The following is a 19,364-nucleotide window of genomic DNA, read 5'->3' on the forward strand; positions in this document are numbered from 1 at the left end:
GCATACATATTTTTCGAGTGTTTATTCAGCATACAGAATATAAAGAATTTCAAAAAGCCACAAAGCTTTCCGCGAGCTTAATCGCGCGGTGTCGCTTTGCAAAAAGCACAGCCTCATTGCCAAATATGAAGGATGAAAAGGACATCCATGGAAAGCACAGGCCTACGTATGTATTTGATAACACGAACCGACGACTTGAATAATAGGGATGCGCAATGCAGGTCAAGCCGAGCGAAATGAACCCACCCGAGAAGCTCCCGCACAAGCATCTCCATAAGCAATTATTCATTAGATAGATATAGATACTGTGGGTGCTCGCACGCAGTTCGCAGCAGTTCGAGGCTACGCGTGAACGGACCAAAGGACCAAAATACAAAATACAAATATACAAAAATACTGACAGAGACGGGTAAACGAGGTGCGAGCGGGAGAGTGATAAAGTGATAAAGTTTGCCCATGCGTTTGCCAATTCGCGTTTTATTCGCATTCGCTGGTGCTGCTGCTTTGATATTGATATGGGTGAAGGGCAAGAGGAACTGGAACTGGTGCCCCAAATGCATAAGTAGTAGCTTCAATTGTTTGCATTCGATTGTAACGTGCCCCCAAAATCAACATAATGCTTTCGTCTACCAAAATCGGAAACGTTTTTTAAAAGTGCAAGCTTGCATAGAAAGCATTCATTCATTTAGTGTTTGTTTAAGAAGAACTGATGTTTGAATAATAGTTTTCATTTAAAAAATATCAACTGGCCCAATAGTTGTTATGAAAAGCGAGAGACCTCGAAAAATGTGTTCGGTGGAAAAACTAAGAAAGTCGGCGTGTAACAAGGACACTCGCCTGGCGTTGCCACCTTGTTCAGGTGTTTTAAGAACTGCAATTAGTTTAAGGACATACTTATGCTGCAATTAAATTCTTCACAATAATTGTTTCGCTCACGTTACATAAGAGAAGGAACTAAAGAACAGTGTATCCGCTAGGATTGCAGTGTTCTAATGCATTTATATGCATTTCATTGATACCCAAAACCATTCAGAGATTATACACAAGTGCTGAAGAATTCGCGGCACAGATTTGCTGTTTTTAATTATTTCCTGTGTCTTATACTATAAAACAACGAAATCCTTGCAATCCACAGCTTTTTGAAACATGCCAGGGTAAGACAGCCAGATGCCTGTGATTCTGCCACCACGATGCGAGAACAAAAGCTGGAAATGACAGCGCAATCGATTCCAAAAAGTTGAGACCCAACAGACGACACAAGCAAAAGCTGTCAATATGACATGTTTTACGCGCGTCGGAGCATCCTGCAGCCTGTTCTTTTTCCTACTGGGCGCCCAGCTACAATTGATACGGTATGTGTTTAAGTAGTTTAAAATAAAATAAAATTAAAATTTAAAAAATTTTATAACTACAATCAGAGATATTATGCCTAATAACTCAAATTTCGAATCCATTTTTGCAGATGCATTCGAAAGGATGTACTGGCTGGCCGCCTTGAGAACGTCACGCAAACAATATCAAACATACTGCAAGGATACGATATTCGACTTAGGCCCAATTTCGGAGGAGAGCCACTACATGTCGGCATGGATTTGACCATCGCCAGCTTTGATGCCATATCAGAAGTTAACATGGTAGGTGTATTCAACACTTTTAAAGGTTAACAAATAATTCTAATTAAATTTTGGCCATCAAATCATTAGGATTATACGATAACAATGTATTTAAATCAGTACTGGCGCGACGAGCGTTTGGCATTTAATATCTTTGGACAATATTTCGACGATGAGAATGACGATGGCATAAGCGATGTGCTGACATTATCCGGAGACTTTGCTGAAAAGATATGGGTACCGGATACGTTCTTCGCCAATGACAAAAACAGGTGGAGTAAAACCCATGCTTTTCCTTTCTTTTTTTGTAAATTTTCTAAACTATTCGGTTTTAGCTTTCTGCACGATGTCACCGAGAGGAACAAACTGGTGCGACTTGGCGGCGATGGAGCTGTTACCTATGGCATGAGATTCACCACGACCCTCGCCTGCATGATGGATCTGCACTACTATCCATTGGACTCGCAGAATTGCACTGTGGAAATTGAGAGCTGTGAGTAGACTCCGCACTCGTTGGTTGCATAGAAATATCATTTACTCACCTAGTTGATGGATTTACCTGTTACATTTTATGATAGTTTAGGACTTACACAAGATTTATTAGGTATTATAAACTAAAACTGATATTATGCTTATAAATATATATATCAAAATAGAATTTCTTTCTACATATGTAGCTAGTTTAACACAGAAGACAAAAAAGCTTACAGACAGATAAATTAGGTTTCTATAATCAGCTCGATCGAGTAAAATCTTATCTTATTCCTATTATTCTTATCTTATTTTTTCACTTATATCTAAAGTGTATAAAAGTGTGTAAAATATCTTTAACTATTGCAGATGGATACACGGTCAGCGATGTGGTCATGTACTGGAAGCCAACGCCAGTGCGCGGAGTGGAGGATGCGGAGCTGCCGCAGTTCACCATCATTGGGTACGAGACGAATGACCGGAAGGAGCGGCTGGCCACTGGAGTCTATCAACGCCTCTCGCTCTCATTCAAACTGCAACGGAATATCGGATACTTTGTATTCCAGACCTATTTGCCCAGCATTCTGATCGTAATGCTGTCGTGGGTCTCGTTCTGGATTAACCACGAGGCGACGAGTGCCCGGGTTGCATTGGGCATCACCACGGTGCTCACCATGACCACCATTAGCACGGGTGTTCGCAGCTCGCTGCCGCGCATCTCGTATGTGAAGGCGATCGACATTTATCTGGTCATGTGCTTCGTTTTCGTGTTCGCAGCCCTCCTGGAATACGCTGCCGTTAACTATACTTACTGGGGCAAAAGGGCTAAAAAGAAAATAAAGAAGGTCAAAGAATGTTGTCCAGGCAAGATCGGTAGGTCTACGCTAAAATTCGTGTAATATACATACAATATAACTATTGTTCAAACCCAACCATGCTCACAGGAAAGAGCGAAAGATCCGAGACGTGTTCAACGACAGAGGACATTATCGAGCTGCAGGACGTTCGAATGAGTCCTATACCATCTTTGCGAAGAGGTACCTACAATGCCACCCTCGACTCCATCGGCACCGAGACCATGAATCTAGGAAAGTTCCCCCCAAGTTTTCGAATAACTCGTAATTATGGCACCGGACACAGCCAGCTTAGACGTCGCGCCCAAAGGGGTATGCATGAATGTTATGCGTATATGTATTAGCTAATTGTTAACTAATATTGAAATCCGATTTCAAGGTATCTCCACCCGCCCACGCATGTTGCACGCCCTTAAGAGAGGCGCCTCTGCTATTAAGGCAACCATACCGAAGATCAAAGATGTCAATATTATTGACAAATACTCCCGAATGATATTTCCGATCAGTTTTCTTGCGTTCAATCTTGGCTACTGGCTGTTTTATATTCTGGAATGATATATATGTATAACGTGAACGAGTAATTAATTCCCCTAGCAACAGAACCATGAGATCCCAAATACGACTTTTTATAACCTCCATAATAAAGATTGACTTCGCCATAGTATTTGGGCGTACCTGAATCATTAGCACGACGCATTTTTATGCTTCTCCCCCCAAATTCACAGGTGTATAAATGTTTAAACTACCGAATGATTGATAAATGTGACTATTCTATTTAATGATCCATAATCTAAAGGGAAATGAGCAAATTACGTGACACCCGAAATTTCCATTGAGAACGCACTGATTATCAGTTTCTACTGTTTACTACTCGGAGTCGCTTATAGATAGTCTTACGTCTAGCGATTCTATATATATATATAATCCTGCATCCATTGTCAAGCCGCTCCTTCAATTCAATCGAATAACCACCAATGCTCCTCGAGCTCTCCGTTAGCACTAATGTGGCGAGGACTCAGGCTCACTGGGTTCGAATCCACCGTCGCACATTGGTCGATCACACGAAAACGCTAGCCAAAAGTCCAAAAATCAATATTAAGAGCTCAAGTATTTTCGGCAGTAGTATATATTATAATAAATAACAAAATAAAGTGAATGAAAAGCAGCAGAAAGAAAACTTGGATAATTTCTAGAAAACACTGCACCCTAATTGGACCATTTTAGTTTCTGTGGGAATTTACTCATTAAGTTCTCTAAAATACTGTCGGAAAAATAATAAAAAAAAAAAAAAAAACACTACTGCACAACCGGACATACCCGAACCATGGAATAATGGTTCCCGGAATTCTCATTTTGCTCCTCTGTTGAAGAAGATGGGTTTGTCGCGATGTAATCAGCACCGCCTATGTAACTTACAAATTAGTGATAGTTTACAATAACATTTGAAAACGGAACAAACTAATGATAATAGGTTAAACTACACACCTGCTGTGGACTTTGGCAAGTTGACCACATCGCGCCGAAATGTTGACATATTTTGGGTGAATCTAATAAATAAGAGTACGTGATTAATATTAATGCAACAGAAATATCAGCTTCTATGACTCACTTTTCTTTGTTTTTGCTGGAAACATTCCGCTCAATTCCGACCATCAGATCATCGAACCATTGCGCCATTGTCTGTTGCTTTTCAATTGGTTGAGCGCAGATAATTCTGTCCTTCAACGATCTAATACAATAATTAAAGAGATTTTTTATTAGGTTTAGTTTACATCGTTAGCTGTGAGTTATTCTTACCGGTAATAGTCCTCATAGAGCAATATGAGAACCAGTAATGGACGTGACATGGACCACTGATTCCGACAATCCTCTTGCAAAACGTTGTTAAGTAATGACGACATCATACTCTGCAGTAACTCCGAATTCATTTCAACAACCTGTGAAGAAATAAGTAATTAAATAGAGCTCCGCGTTCATTCTTTTCATACATACTTTTAAGAATTGAACATTTTCTTGATTTAAGCTACGGAGCTTTTTGTTTGGAAATGTGGAAACTGCAACAAATTTATAAAGATTAAGTTTCAAAGTCTTACATTTCATGTTCTACAGCTTACCTTTCATCTGGAGCTGTTTAAAGATGTACGAAACAATACTATCCAAAATTGTGCAGCAACTTATATAAGTGGCGGAGTCTGAAATTGAATATGTGTTACTAATATATTTAAATGCTACCTTTTACTGTGAACACACACCTAATGCGGCCAGTCCTTTGGTAAGACTTTTCAAAATGTAAACGAATGCGGCTGGCTCCAAGGCAGCCAAATAAGAAACATGATCTTGCGATAGACAGTTTAGTAAGTTGTAGTATGCTGTTGATAATTTGGGGTATTCCTGCAAATTATACAAATACAAATAGTTTTACCATGAATAATCCACTTTATCGAACAGTAGTTACTCACAATTAAATCTCTCTGTTCTATGGTGAGAATCAACTTGGCGATAATATTGAGTACACTGTCCAATGTATCATCTCCGTACAATTTGAATACTCCACAATTGACATAGTTACCGCCAAGTGAGTTCTTTAATATCAAGAAGCAGATGGCAATTCCCTTGAGTCTCATCGGGTAAAGTCGTTCCCGTGGAACTTCCTGGTGCAGAATGCGATTGCCATATATACAAATAAGTTTCGAGGCCTCGCGGAATAGGAGAATGCCCATTGGGCTGGATACATTGCCTGCCAGTCTTTGGGTGCGGCAATGCACCAGTTCGGCAAACAATTTGAGAATTGGTGTCGTAACGGCAGGATCGTGAGCCCACAGGTCCATCGCACGCAAGAGTATGGGCAAATAGTCCGCATAATATAGCCATTCAAAAAGCATGGTGTATTGAATGCGGGCGTTGAGCGGCAGTGCCAATCCACGGAGGTCTCGAGCCAAGCCAATAATGACCTTCTTAGCCTCTTCATTAGAAAATATGTTATTGTCCATCATCACTGAGCCTAGGGACTCGAATTGATCTAGTTAAAAAAGAGATATTAGTATCAAAGAATGCAAGAATTGTATAGGACATTTCAATTCGTCAACTGACTCGTTAAGGGTTCCAAAAAATTGTAGAATCTTTCTTCATCCTCGCCCAAATCGAACATCAGCAAGCGGCCCAATGAAGTGTAGAACATGGTGCGACATCTCATCTCGCTTAAAGAGGAATTAGTTCCTAGGAATGGGAAATGTTCGCTTGTGTGATGTGTGAGCATAAACTGGACTTCTTCTAGACGTGCCAGTTTGCGCACAGAATTAAAATGCACAGAGAGTTCGGATAATAACATTAGGGTTTTTGTGATTATCGACTCAGAGCGTCCCCAAAACTTTAAATTTGTAATGCTGAAAGATGTTGGTTAAGTTAAGGTTTTAGGCCGATCAAATTTGAAATATATATATAAATACCACTTACATTTTGCGATTAATAAAACTTAAAAGCATTTGCTCGTCAGTCAGTCCAAAAACTTCGCTAAGTCTCTTGTTCAAATTGGCTTTCTGAGCCTGCTCGCTGCTGTGCATTTTTCGGACCTGGTCCAGAAAACTCAGTATCGCCAGCTCCAGCTTTTCGCAACCAGCTTGGGGCAATCGAGCATCGGTGAGGGTCATCAGTTGCAGGACTCTTATCACGAGCTCCGCGTCCATTGTGTCATGCTCATCGCTGGTCGCGACCGTGAGTCGACCCACTATGGCCGACCCGATTATATACACCAACCACGTTAGTTGTAGCTCGTGTATGGTAATATCTATGCTATTGGCGTTAGGCGTCTGCAACAGATTCTCATACTCTCGGGCCTTCTGATCGAAATGCTGGACAAGAAGATTACACGTCTTGTTGTACTCGCACCTTTCGATTACCGACAATTGTTCCAGCTGTTGCTGCACCATGCAAAAATCGTCGAGTGGATCATCTAAATTGTCACGGATAATTACAGGAACAGCATCCAGGCGCGATTCTATATACGCCTTAATAACCTCCGGGGTGTAAGTACCAAGCAAATGCGGATCCGGCGACTTAACATATGGTACAGACGCAACCATACGTTGCCAAAGGGTGAGTAAGTAATGTACACTGTTCGGTGCAAAAAGCCATAGCTGAGGGTAGAGAATGCGAGTAAGATTTAACCAGACCCACAAGATTGAAGTACACATACATGCAGGGATTCGACAGTAAACTTAGCTATCAGTTGGATTGCTTCTGGATAACATGGCACCGCTATAAGTTCACCCAATTGATAATTAGACTTAAGGCGAGCCAGCAAACGGCAGAACTCGTGATAGTTATCTGGGTCACTCAAGCCCTGTAAGAAATCGTTAGCGAAATATGTCTAGGGTAGCGTTGCGACGAGTACTTACGTGCAGAGTTGTTAAAATATCTTTGACTCCTTCGACCAAGTGGGTTAGAAATTTTGTTCTCTCAGAATTATTAAAAAGAGAGCGACGCACAGATGTAATTTGAACCAGGCAGGATATGGAGTAGCTAGCTAAACCATTGGGCAAAATTTGATATAAATCAAAAAATAGTTTAAGTGTGTTCGAATCTAAGAATGCAGGACGCCAAGCTGTGGGTATCTACGTACAAGGTCAATTTAATAGAGAATCCAAATATATTAGTTGCATTTGGGTACATACCTGAACGTTGTTCATATCATCCGCAGATTCATCTGTCGAACTGCCAATGAAGTCGAAGCTCAGACAATTCTTCGTTAGACGTAAGACGTGTGATATTAACCTGAAATAACAAAATCAAAAAAAAATAAGCATTACCGAGTAGTAATCGTACCCCTTTTCAGTTATAATAAGCTGTGGGTCGGTCACATTTCTGCTTAGCTTAGTTAAAAATTAAGCATAGCAAAGCATATGCATTAAAACTGACGGACGGACTAACTGGCAAATCTTATTCAGACCCATTGGATAATATACTACAGCATAGTTAACTCACGTTTGCTGCGACTCGTCCATGAAGTTTATGTTTTTGCTGTTATCACGGGCCGAGATCAGCAGAGAGCAGGATAGCAAAAAGGTTTCTAAGAGTTGCTGGTCCCGAAAAGATGTGGCTATTTTGCGCATTTTGGAGAAGGACACCTGCACGTCCATCTCGACAAGTGAGTTCATCTCACACACCAGTTGTGATAGAATTTGGACGCCAATGGTGCAGTGCTCAACGGAGCCCTAAAATCGATTAATCATTCTAGTTAGAATAAGTTCTTTAACCACAGAGAATATGCGGAATACCTGCAAGAACTTTTTGACATCTTCCAAAAGGTTTTGGAAGACCATTTCCTCCTTGAACGAATCGAACCATCCGTACTTGGTGAGCTTCGCCAGCAGAGTAACCAATGCCTGGACAACGAAGTGCTGCAGATTCTGCACAGTGGCCAGATAGTTGAGGGCATAGCTGCGAATGTCGATCCGCTCCTCCAGACTCAATCCCTGAATGAGTTTGGTAAGTGTGGAGGCGGCCAGCAACTGGGCGTAGCTGGAATCGGCTCTTTGCAGCAGCAATTGGCATTTGGGCAGCGCATCCTGGCTGCTTACGAATGTGACAAGGGCTTTTTCCGCCTCGGCACGAATTCTGACGTCTGTGGCTTCGTAGAGTTGCTTGCACAGCACCTCCAGTTGTTGTATATCCTGTGAACGGAATTAGTTAGCTTATGTGTACTTACTCTATGTCAGCAAGGCGCATTAAATACCATACTATAACGCTGAACACCGCAATTCGCTTAAAAATAAACTTGCAAATTGTGGAAACAAACAAGCAAGTGTGACCAAGGCAGCCAAGATGTAAAGAGTCGCGGTATTCTTGCACTTGTTGAACTGCGACGCAGGAACGCAGTATAATCTTGGTTACGAGTGTTTGTTGGCCCATCAGTAATGCTGATGGCCCAAAGAGAAGGAAAAAATGTAGATACGTCGAAAATATGTATGCTGCTTACTATAAGAGATGAAGTAGTACTCAAAACTACGTGGTTGCTAAATTTAATATAATAAATTAGTAAATAAATGCTAAATTAAATTAATATAGGAATCATCACACAAACATTAATTTAAATAATTACTTGCAATTATGTATGTAATGTAATTATACCCGTTACTCGTAGAGTAAAAGCGTATACTAGATTCGTTGAAAAGTATGTAACAGGCAGAAGGATGCGTTTCCGCCTTCACATCTTCAAAAGATTCCATCCGTTCCCTTCAGTTGTTCGATGTGGGAGTATTGCATTACGCGAAAACTGCAGATCTGCTACGTTTCGCATTTATTGAAAATACCATTCGTTCCAAAACACTCTGCTTCGGATTTTTTAAGGACTTATTAAAATTTTTATTATAGCCTGGCATAATAAAGAGAAGATGCACCGATTACAATATACACTTTCTTGGAACTAAAACAATATTTCATAAGAATTCTCACAGTTCTTATCGATAACATTTCATTTTATTTAAAAAGAGTAAACAATAATAAAGAGTTTGAGGGTAAAGTCTAAAAGTTTATTCGAATCAAATCAATAATAATTTAGTTATGTTTTTCTACGGAATATGGATCGGGTGAGGTGCTGGTCGCCAAAAAAGGTTCTTCAGTCATCCATACGCATCTGTGATCAGCTGATTGCCAATTACAAAACTCATGCCAAGGCAAAAGATTTGTTAATCGGCATATAATTAAAAAGGGCGAGGATCGAAGTTAAGCCTTCTCGGAGGACCAGTATAATGTGCCATGGTTTGTCCGTTATGGAATTCCAAAACCTGCAAACACGAAAGGTTAGAAACTGAGCTGCTCCGCCTTTAGAAGTGAACTAAATAAACAAAACAAATGGCCTGCCCACGAAAAAAGCTTTTTGAAATTTGATAAACAAATCAATACTGGCCCCATTAATACTTTATTTCTTTATTCAAATAATCCACTAAGTGGACCACCATTCATAAGTTCATTGTTACGTACAAAACTCATTATGGTTTCGTTGTTTTTGACAAAAAATTAAGTAGATGACATTTTGTATACATCAAAAATAAAATGGATATATTACAAATATAAAGATTAAAATATCATACACACACATAATGTTATATGACCTTCATTAATACAGTGGCTTAATTTAAAACAGATTTCATTCAGGGTTCAATAAGCGGTTTTATAATTTTATTTAGTTCGTCAAGTAGTATGCTTTTCTGAAGAGCTGGGTTTTATTGTCCTCACAGACCGAGCGCACAAGCCTTATTCCGTGGCAAGCAGCGAAAAGTTCTCAAAATTCAGCTTACCTTGTATGGACTCATCGTCCAGGTCTTCGGTGCTGTTGGTAATACGTGCTGTCAATGAAAGATAACGAATATTATTTGAGTTTCTACAAGTTATTATGTAAGTATAATACGCACCTCTAGAACCCTTGGTTGAACTCATGCCCATGGAACTTTGTAAGCCCCCATTTCGGCCGTACAGAACATTCTCCAAGTAGGGCAGACCATTGTTGTTAACAATGTTTAAGCCAAGGCACGTCTCGATTTGCTTCCAGCGATGCAGTCGCTCTTGCAGCTCGTTTGTTACATCTCCGAGGGCATTCCGTGCCTCAACAATCGACCGATCCACATCATCAATACTCTTTCCGTGCGTTGAAACGAACGCACCCACCAAACTTGACCGTTTCTTACGCAATTTCTCACAAGCCTCTCTGGCCGACTGTAGCTGCTTCTCAGCCGACGTGCGCTTCTTCTGATGATTCTTACTTTCTAGTTCATATGTGTATTGGAGCCACGATTGCAGTTGTGGCGGCGGTGACCAGCAGTTGTCCACTAGCTCGAATTCGGCGCGAGACAATTCGTTGCGCAACATCTCGATTTCCTTTTTCAACTGCTGAACTTCCAAATCCGAGTTCGATGAACTGAGAGTGGGCGCTTCTTTTAGACGCCGCTCCAAATCCAGTTTTTCTGTTGCCACATTTTCCTGCTCCATTCTGGCCCGTTCTAGTTCCTATAGTATTGTTAAATTAGTTAAATAAGCGTTCTATATCATCAATTACTTATTACCAACCTTCTGCATCTCCTGTAGACTTTGCTCAGCCCTCTGCAATCCCTCCATATCCTGGGCCATTCGACGCAGATGCCGTTTGGCATTCTTATTTTGCTGGTAGGCGTACCAACAACCAATAATAGCACTAAGCAACAGTGTAACCAATATGTAGTCCTTCCAGCGGGTACCAGTTTCTATTAAATATCAAATACATATGCATCCAATAAGTACTTTATATATTCGGTGAGACTATAAGCTTCTTACCTCGCGGTGGCCCAAACAGAACCACATCCATTGCCTTCAATGAGATTTTTTGTTTGTGTATAGGGTCTTTGATGCCAAGTACATTGCCCACATACTGAAGATTATTCACAGCCAATCTAAAACGTCGAAAATAGTTGAAAAGAATGTGAAATCCATTAAGTATAACAATTAACAACTACAGTTTCTAAAATTGTTCAACTTTTTCCAAAAGAATAAGTAGTTCTTCAAAAGTAGAAGACACCTAAGGGAAAACATAGGATTAATTAATACATGTAAACTTTGGCTTGCCAAAGATAGCTTCCTTTCTTGGTTTCAACAATTGCCACACGATTTTAAAGTTTCTGAAGAGCAGTAAAACAACCTATACTTATGGATTATGATGCACAACTTACTTATAAATGGGACAACTGAACTTGAAATCATTAAAATGATGAGAAAACCCAACGCTGAACTCAAATTAAAAATGATTTATAACCTACCTTGGCAAGGCAGCGCCAGTAACCTTGTGTAATTTGAACAGATCAACGTATTGGGGCAGCTGAACGGACTGAGCCAGCCAATCGGTGGTCTGCTCGATGGTCCAATTGTGCACCTCCGATCTGAGCCAGGCCTCCCAAAGTTCTTTGACCGATATATGCATATCGTCATTGAAGTGAAACGCTTTCTGCCGCTTTTCATAGCCCGAGTCGTACTTCAATTCCTCCCGCAAAAACTGGAAAAATTCGTTTAAAGATGGGAAAATAAAATAAAGGATGTGAAATGTTGCAAATTTAAAATTAATAATGAACGATGAAGTAACAAGTGTGTGCCTACATTAAAGGTCATGCTGAATGAATGAATTGATTTTAAACATGAACGATATTATATTATCTGCCTATTATATAGGTTGATTAGGATGAATTATAATATTCTTATCGAAATTACTTTTCGATTAACAAGAAAGGAAGCTCAGTTCGGCAAGCCGAGTTTGATACATCGTTGTAATATTTAACTATATACATATTTCAATGAAGGGAAACAAAATTCTTCGCAAAACAAGAACGCACGCCTATAACACTGCTCATTGAATGATAATAATCTGAATAATGAAATTTCTATATGCTTTCTAGTGTATAATCTGTGTCAGCTTAACGAGCAGCGATTTCTAGTCATGGCAACATGATTCTCATATACTTTGGACTTTCGGTTCAAATGGCTTTTAAAACATACGTCATCGGACTCGCTCAGATCGATGTTTCCATTATCGTCATCATCCAGCTGGCGATGCAAGCTGGCAATAGCCTCCATACCAAAGCGATCCTGAACACTTCCACTGTAGCAATCAAAATCATCAGCAGCACACGCTCCATCCGCTGAACCACTACCCATGGAACCTGTTGAAAGTGCATCCGGTTAGCAAAATATATAAAAGAAGCTATTAAATCTAATCCAGAAGAGACTATTTAAATCAAAACATAATAATACATACTGTTAAAAACCCGTCCATCAGATGATAGCTAGCGAAATTGTGTTATAACACAAAAAAATAATAATGAAAAGGTGGTAACTTCGGCGAGCCAAAGTTCAAATACCGATGCAGTTAGGAAAGAAAAAGTGCAGTTTGTTATAGTCGTTCGATTTTCCCACAAATTGCAATCTTGTCCTAAAATCGCCCTGAAAATTCCCATATAATATATGGGCATCGGAAATTAAACTATGACAAATAAATTGCTGAGCTCCTACAAAACGAACACACATCGAATATCAATTTAACAAAGATAAGAAATAGAAATCAATAAAAAGCAAGAAATTTCGGAATAAAATTTAAATTACTTCAAAAAAAAAAAAAAAACGAAGTTTTACCAATTTGGCCAGATTGTCCTATATGTAAATAGTCCGATCGTTCACATGGCAGCTACATATATGAAATAGTCGTCTGATCTCGGCTGTTTCGACCTATATACTACCTGCAATAGAAAGAAGACTATATTTAAAGTTTCAACCAGGTGGCTTCAAAATGGAGTGACTGGTTTGCTTAACAACGGACAGACAGACAAACATACGGACATGCTTATATATACTAGAACTATCTACTTTACAAGATTGGAATATTCGTCGCGGCGTTGCAAGCGTCTGGCCAAATTGATTGCATTACCCGCTGCAAGGGTATATCAAGTTCAGTAGCTATATATATTGGCTCTAAATATCCTTAAACATGCTTCAAATCTACCTTATAGTACCGCTCACAAATGGGATGCTCTTCTTAACTTGCAAGCTTAAGCTTATGCATAGACTTAGTTCGTGCTATTAATGACTGGTTTTGGCAGATCCGATTAGCAGGTGCTTTGCCTCGTGCGCAACTTACTAAATTCATTGCTGACTGCCTGGGACATGGCCTCGCTCAGAAGATTATATGAGCTCCTGTGCAGATTTTGCGCCAGATGAGTGGAGTGCTCTCCGCCGCTTCCGGCGTGCGATGCGGCGATATGGGTGACATGTTCCGACTGCGAATTGTGTAAACTCTGACCAGATTCGTGGGATGAGTGACGTTGTGAGGCAACATTGGGATTTTGCTTATACTGATGCTGTGTGTTGTATCGATTCGAATCGACTGATACTGTGTGCGGGCCATGATCTAGCGTACTTATGCTCTTCAGCACACAGCAGAAGAATATTAACGAGTAATTCCAAATGGTATTCTTTCGCATTGTTACGAGTTGTGTGCGGACTTCTTCAATACAAATTATCGCATACGTCTCCTTTAAATCGGTAAATCGGCTCGGTTTCTTATAAGTTTACAAATTAAATTTGTTGCTCGCGAAAGTCATAGTTTTCAACTGATGATATCCTGCAATGATATATGAGAAAAAGAGATGTCAGAAATGTGGCAGAACTAGATTTCAACTTAAAAACTAAGTAATATGGGACTGAGTAATATTCAAAGAGTAAGCTTTTTTGCCCTGTGAAGTATATGTGTACCATATGTATATATATTTCTATTCAGCATTTAGTTTCGGGAGTAATTATGGTACTTGTTGATTTCAGGGATCCTCTTAACAAGTTAACAAGCTTTTAATTGTTATATTGCAATCTTCTTCAATGGATCTTTACATCTGGAACTATTTTTTCTCGACTTTATAACGCATATTCCATATTCTATTAAATTCCATAGTGAGCGAGGCGTATAGTACGTAAAGAAAATTGATTAAATAATCAAGCAAATCCAACTGTGTGCGAAAGTATTATTGCATTGGCCAATAAATAAAGATTTACTGGGCACAGACTTACGAGGCTTTTATTTGTCGATGAGATTCAGTTTTAGGGGTCTTTAAAGATAACCGCTGAGCGCAAATTGACTGAGAAATGCAAATATCAGGGAAACGGCATGAGTAATAAAATGGATGAATTTTCGGTTCGCCGACAAAAAATTCATTTTCGGGCAGTTATTTTAGATTTGGATTTGCGTTTTTGTTAACTAGTGTAAGTTTAGCTGCGGATGCTGTAGCAAAACATTTTCGACACCTAACTAGACTTATACTATCATTCCGATCTATCATATTGTACCAATGTGCGTTTTACATCTGTGTATTTACAATACATTTGGGATCGTTTTTGATCTCCAATTGGAAACAAATAAATGCGTAAAATACAGTTAATTCCTACAGATATCGTTGCAAGAACAGCACATAACGGTACATTTAGATGGCAGAAGTAAATGGATTCAAAATCATATGCAAACCTTACTGTGTAACTGTTTTCTTCATTTTTTACAATATTTTTTAATATTAGACATTGATACTATATACGAATGTAGATATGTAAGTTGTGGAAGGCATCAGCATTTGTTTACTTCTAAAAACGCAGAAAACTGGGAATTTCAACAATGTCTTGTTGGATCCGGCTGCGTTATGACTGCACAATTTACAATGTCAAAGCCAAGCACTTAATAACCACACATATGTGGATGCCCAGTGGTAAACTTCCATAAGTTTTTTTTAGACCTCAAATAAAAATAAAAGCACTCACCCTAAAATTCCCGAGTCAGTTTGGGTTGAACGGTGTGACCAGTCGACTGAAAGCGAAAAATGTACACTTCAAATTTTAAGCTGCAAACACTTGTCATGTAAGAGCTATTGTATATTTCGCCTAATAGGATAAAGTGTTTGTATGCAACTTAATCTATTAGTAAAAGAACAATAGAAGAAATATATGCAACGTATAAAAACTTTATATACATTTTTAAATATCCGTTAATACGCTGTTTCCACTTCTTATGGCATTTCGATAATTACCGATAATTCTTCAATAACATTCTGTAACGGCCTACCTCAAAAATTAATTTGTATTTTTTATTCTATTATTTAACATTTGTCCTGTTAGCTTATGGTTAGCTTATTCACATTTAAAGATCGATATGTTTGCGTGCGGCAAGTTTCGCTCAGCGGATATCAAAGCGGAACGACTGGAATATATTCGCATATGAAACCTGTTATCCCACCGATCACTATCTATATTTTATTAACAATACGAATAATTTTGTTTCCTTGAAAATTCAGCTAAATAATTTTCATCGATTTTGCATAAAGTAACTGAAAAATACTAACTTTAATATAAGAGCCCAGTACGTGAGAACCATTTACTCAGAAACGCGTTTATGAAACGCTTGCAATAGCCAGCAAATGTGGCTAACGCGTAGTTTAAATAACAATTGATTGCTACAGAAGCGGACAGCGCGAAAGACAATATTAAGTTTATAATTTAAATATAGTTTGAAGGCAGCGTTGAAAAAGGCAGATACTCAGTGCTTAACGCGCAAATCGATTTGGCACTTGAACTTGGCGTTTATTTGTCGATAGTATGTCAAAACAAACAGTTGTGCAAAAAAAAAAAGAAAATATAATCGCGCGCATGCAGCATTTCTAGTTAAAATAAACATTAATAAAGCAACGAATTGAATGGGTCGCACGGCTAACAATGAGGGATTTTAAATAGAGACATCGGTTAATGCCTGAATTGTACATATTTTTTTGTGTTGTGCACGATTTAATGCAAGAATAGTGTGTATTTTTAAACAAGACTCTGGCGCTGATACATTCGTACATAGCTCACGCGCACAGGACATACAGTCCTAACATAAAATTCTCGTTCGTTTTCACGCCATCGCATCTATTGTGTTACATAGCGCCCAAAAAGCGAGAAATAAAGTGCAATAATCAGCGAAGTTTGGGTTCCTTGGCAAACAAACAGGTATGTATTCAGATTCGCAGGGATGTGTACATGTATACAACGCGTACATCCAACTGTTTACATCCTTATTACTAAATATAGAAGTAATTCCAATTGTGCAAATCTACAGTGGAGGTGTACATATGTATTTATGCAAGCGTGCGTATGTATGTGGGTACATAAAACATGGCAAGTGAAAATTCGCATGGTCTCCCCCTTAGTTTCATACTGAGGACATTATTTATTTGCACGATTATCAAATGTAAATAAGCATATACTCTGCACCTGTATGTATGCTCGTGTGTTTGTGTGTGTGTGTATGTATATACAGTGGTCAACTGCTAGAATGAAAGCAAATAAAAACTTTGGAATAACGTAACTCTCATGCTAAAACATTAAAAAAAATCGAAAAGGGACAATGCTATTTTTAAACTTTAACTTGGTAGAACCCATATATTTCGCTAAAATATTCTTTCTTTTAATCCAGTTTTAAATGAAATGCAAATATTAATGCTATGCAAAAGAAAGAAATAATATCCTTGTTTCCATATATCAAAAATCACAGAAAAGGAGTTCATATAACATATATACTTGATAAGCAATACAATATTTTTAAGGGAAACCAATTAGAATTATGATGTTACGAGAAAGATTCGGTCAAATTACTTGATCCTTATTCTTTGCTCATTCAAGAGAGTCGAAATTATGGTCTACTCGAATTATTGTCTATTAACATGATAGTTATAATTTAACCTTGAATTTACCAACACGTTTTAACACACTTCTCTATTGCAGGATATACAAGGATCTTTAAATGAGCGATAGCTTCGTAAACTCAGGAGCACACTAAAGGCGCAAACTATATTTTGAGTACGATGAGCGGCGCTACACAAGAATTTTGTGTACGCTGGAACAGCCATTTGGGCAGCATTGGAGCTGCTTTTCCGCAGCTGCTGGCGGGCCAGAGATTCGTGGACGTAACACTCGCATGCGAAGGCCAACAGGTGCACTGCCATCGTCTGGTGTTGGCCGCCTGTTCCACCTACTTTGAGGCGATACTGGCGGAGCATCCTTGCAAGCACCCGGTCATCATATTGCCCAGGGAGATCAAGCTATGGGAGATCCAGGCGCTTGTGGACTTCATGTACAAGGGAGAGGTCAATGTCACGCAAGCCGGTCTTGGCCAGTTGCTTCGCTGTGCCGAACAACTGCAGATTCGCGGTCTATACGGCTCTGAGGCACCGATAAACTACAAGAAACTGCAGCAGGCTAGTCTGGAGGCAGCTAAGGATCCAGCTGCAACCACAGCGCGAAGTTTTAAGCATGTGGACAGCGCGGAGACGGACGATGCAGCCACTAATTCAACCACCTCAACAATGACCACCTCCTCCGCTCCACCGCTACCGGTTAACCATCAGCAACCCACAGTATTGAAGCGCCAGAATCCCGATGCTCGGCAGCAGCAACAGCAGCAGCAGCAATTACAGCAGCGACCCCAGATAAATGGCAGTAATGCTCAACAGCCATCTAAGGCCACCTCTGCGAACGTTTTGGGCAGCCACTCGAATGCACCGACCGAGGACGACTCCGGCGACGAGGTGCCGAACAATTGGAATGCCTACGGGGAGCAATTCGAGGATTGCAATATATCTGCGCAAGCCGTTGACAACAAAATGAATGTCCACCTATCCCTGCAGCAATCGCGGTTTGTTTTTGCATTAATATAACAAGTATCTCTGGATAAATGTATATCCTTTCACAGGATGCAAATGCAGCTTCAGCAGCAGCAATACTTGGATTCAAATGTTGAGGACGACCACAACTATGTGGCCGCTCATGATGAAAACAATGACAGCAGTTTTGCGACAGGAGTGCCATGCGGATCCGGGCTATCCGTCAGCCTTGACACTGATCTCGATACATCGGCCAATACTTCCGGCGGACTGAGCCATAGCTCGATCGATGGTTATACTTCATATAAGCGCGTTCGACGTTCAGAAGCATCTCTAGCACAAGCGGCCAAATGTGTTTCGAAGGGCGAGACATTCCAAACTGTCAGCAATATGTTCAATATTCCTGTCTCAACCATTCGTTTCTATATGGCGCGAAAAGGAATTCTTCCGAAGCGGAAACGTGGACGTGGTGCTTCCCATGCCGGAAACATAATAATCACAACAAACTCAGGAAAACTCTCAACCGTCCCAGCGAGCATAACTCATCCCCCAGCCCATCCGCATATCCACACCAATCCCCTTCCTCACACGCAGTCTCAGCAAATGTCCATGGACAGCCTACATCTCAAGGCGGGCATCACAAATACCAGTGGCAGCAATAGTCCGGCAACAGCTACGGCAACGTCTATGTCACCATCATTTGATATGGCCACAACAGGCGATATCGTGCCTTTTCACCTCCATAGCGATGCGGCGGCATTCAAACTCAACGATCAGAAGCTGCACATGATCTAACCACGTAATTTGCCAAGCTGTGCTGTACTAGTAGGGCGTGTATTAATAGAGAGGGATTTCCAAGCAGTAGCTGCTTTCTTTCATTTCGGGGTACGCATCGGCTCGTGTGGGATCTTTAGTCATAACATAGTCAACAAAATACAATTTATACTTAGGTTTACTTGATTATGCTTTGAAGATGCCACAGTTTTATCCTTGGTTGAAATATTCTTGCCGTTCAATCATTATTCATTTTATTCTGGCAATCATAAAAAAATACGGTAGTGTATGCTATCAACAAGGATTATGACTAAAAACTTGCGTAAAAATTTCAATTATGTTTCTTGTCGCCCCAGTACTTTAAGGAATTACTGTATTGTTAATAAGATAAATAAAATCGACCTGGAAACTTTTACTGGGTATTCGTGTGATTGCAAAGATAAGATGAACATTTATAATAAACTCAAAGG

At 39.8% G+C, this 19,364-nt stretch overlaps 4 protein-coding genes across 14 annotated transcripts; 2 read left to right on the forward strand and 2 right to left on the reverse strand.

The window, feature by feature from the left end:
• Positions 1-303: 303 nt before the first annotated feature.
• Positions 304-3,624, forward strand: LOC6620008 (gamma-aminobutyric acid receptor subunit beta-like). Of its 2 annotated transcripts, none has more exons than XM_032725021.1 (8): positions 304-418; positions 1,136-1,352; positions 1,463-1,634; positions 1,704-1,885; positions 1,949-2,106; positions 2,454-2,957; positions 3,029-3,250; positions 3,318-3,624. In XM_032725021.1, the coding sequence occupies exons 2-8, from the start codon at positions 1,276-1,278 to the stop codon at positions 3,491-3,493; spliced, it is 1,491 nt and encodes a 496-aa protein (XP_032580912.1). In that variant the 5' UTR covers positions 304-418; positions 1,136-1,275; the 3' UTR covers positions 3,494-3,624. The 2 variants fall into 2 exon arrangements, with proteins under 2 accessions (XP_032580912.1, XP_032580911.1); XM_032725020.1 differs by lacking the exon at positions 304-418 and adding an exon at positions 494-859 and having other exon boundaries at positions 3,318-3,493.
• Positions 2,192-8,764, reverse strand: LOC6620009 (ran-binding protein 16). Of its 4 annotated transcripts, XM_032725016.1 has the most exons (17): positions 8,670-8,764; positions 8,212-8,607; positions 7,919-8,148; positions 7,609-7,708; positions 7,333-7,548; positions 7,131-7,277; positions 6,392-7,071; positions 6,029-6,321; positions 5,398-5,957; positions 5,191-5,329; positions 5,053-5,130; positions 4,931-4,992; positions 4,736-4,875; positions 4,548-4,667; positions 4,424-4,485; positions 4,256-4,341; positions 3,786-4,008 (listed from the first exon to the last, which is right to left on the reverse strand). In XM_032725016.1, the coding sequence occupies exons 1-17, from the start codon at positions 8,670-8,672 to the stop codon at positions 3,895-3,897; spliced, it is 3,426 nt and encodes a 1,141-aa protein (XP_032580907.1). In that variant the 5' UTR covers positions 8,673-8,764; the 3' UTR covers positions 3,786-3,894. The 4 variants fall into 4 exon arrangements, with proteins under 4 accessions (XP_032580909.1, XP_032580907.1, XP_032580908.1 ...); XM_032725018.1 differs by lacking the exons at positions 3,786-4,008; positions 4,256-4,341 and adding an exon at positions 2,192-2,909; XM_032725017.1 differs by lacking the exon at positions 4,256-4,341.
• Positions 8,765-9,443: 679 nt separating this feature from the next.
• On the reverse strand, positions 9,444-15,334 carry LOC6620012 (stromal interaction molecule homolog). Of its 7 annotated transcripts, XM_032725251.1 has the most exons (9): positions 15,248-15,334; positions 13,587-14,069; positions 12,452-12,615; positions 11,722-11,954; positions 11,243-11,358; positions 11,000-11,172; positions 10,348-10,939; positions 10,234-10,281; positions 9,444-9,720 (listed from the first exon to the last, which is right to left on the reverse strand). In XM_032725251.1, the coding sequence occupies exons 2-9, from the start codon at positions 13,927-13,929 to the stop codon at positions 9,704-9,706; spliced, it is 1,686 nt and encodes a 561-aa protein (XP_032581142.1). In that variant the 5' UTR covers positions 13,930-14,069; positions 15,248-15,334; the 3' UTR covers positions 9,444-9,703. The 7 variants fall into 7 exon arrangements, with proteins under 7 accessions (XP_032581142.1, XP_032581143.1, XP_002044224.2 ...); XM_032725252.1 differs by lacking the exon at positions 9,444-9,720 and having other exon boundaries at positions 9,836-10,281; positions 13,866-14,069; XM_002044188.2 differs by lacking the exon at positions 9,444-9,720 and having other exon boundaries at positions 9,836-10,281.
• Positions 15,335-15,923: 589 nt separating this feature from the next.
• LOC6620013 (protein tramtrack, beta isoform) lies at positions 15,924-19,309 on the forward strand. The gene is made up of 3 exons (XM_002044189.2): positions 15,924-16,468; positions 17,243-18,152; positions 18,210-19,309. The coding sequence occupies exons 2-3, from the start codon at positions 17,323-17,325 to the stop codon at positions 18,913-18,915; spliced, it is 1,536 nt and encodes a 511-aa protein (XP_002044225.1). The 5' UTR covers positions 15,924-16,468; positions 17,243-17,322; the 3' UTR covers positions 18,916-19,309.
• Positions 19,310-19,364: the final 55 nt, after the last annotated feature.

Source organism: Drosophila sechellia, chromosome X (genome assembly GCF_004382195.2).
Source record: "Drosophila sechellia strain sech25 chromosome X, ASM438219v1, whole genome shotgun sequence".
Classification (NCBI taxonomy): Eukaryota; Metazoa; Arthropoda; class Insecta; order Diptera; family Drosophilidae; genus Drosophila; species Drosophila sechellia.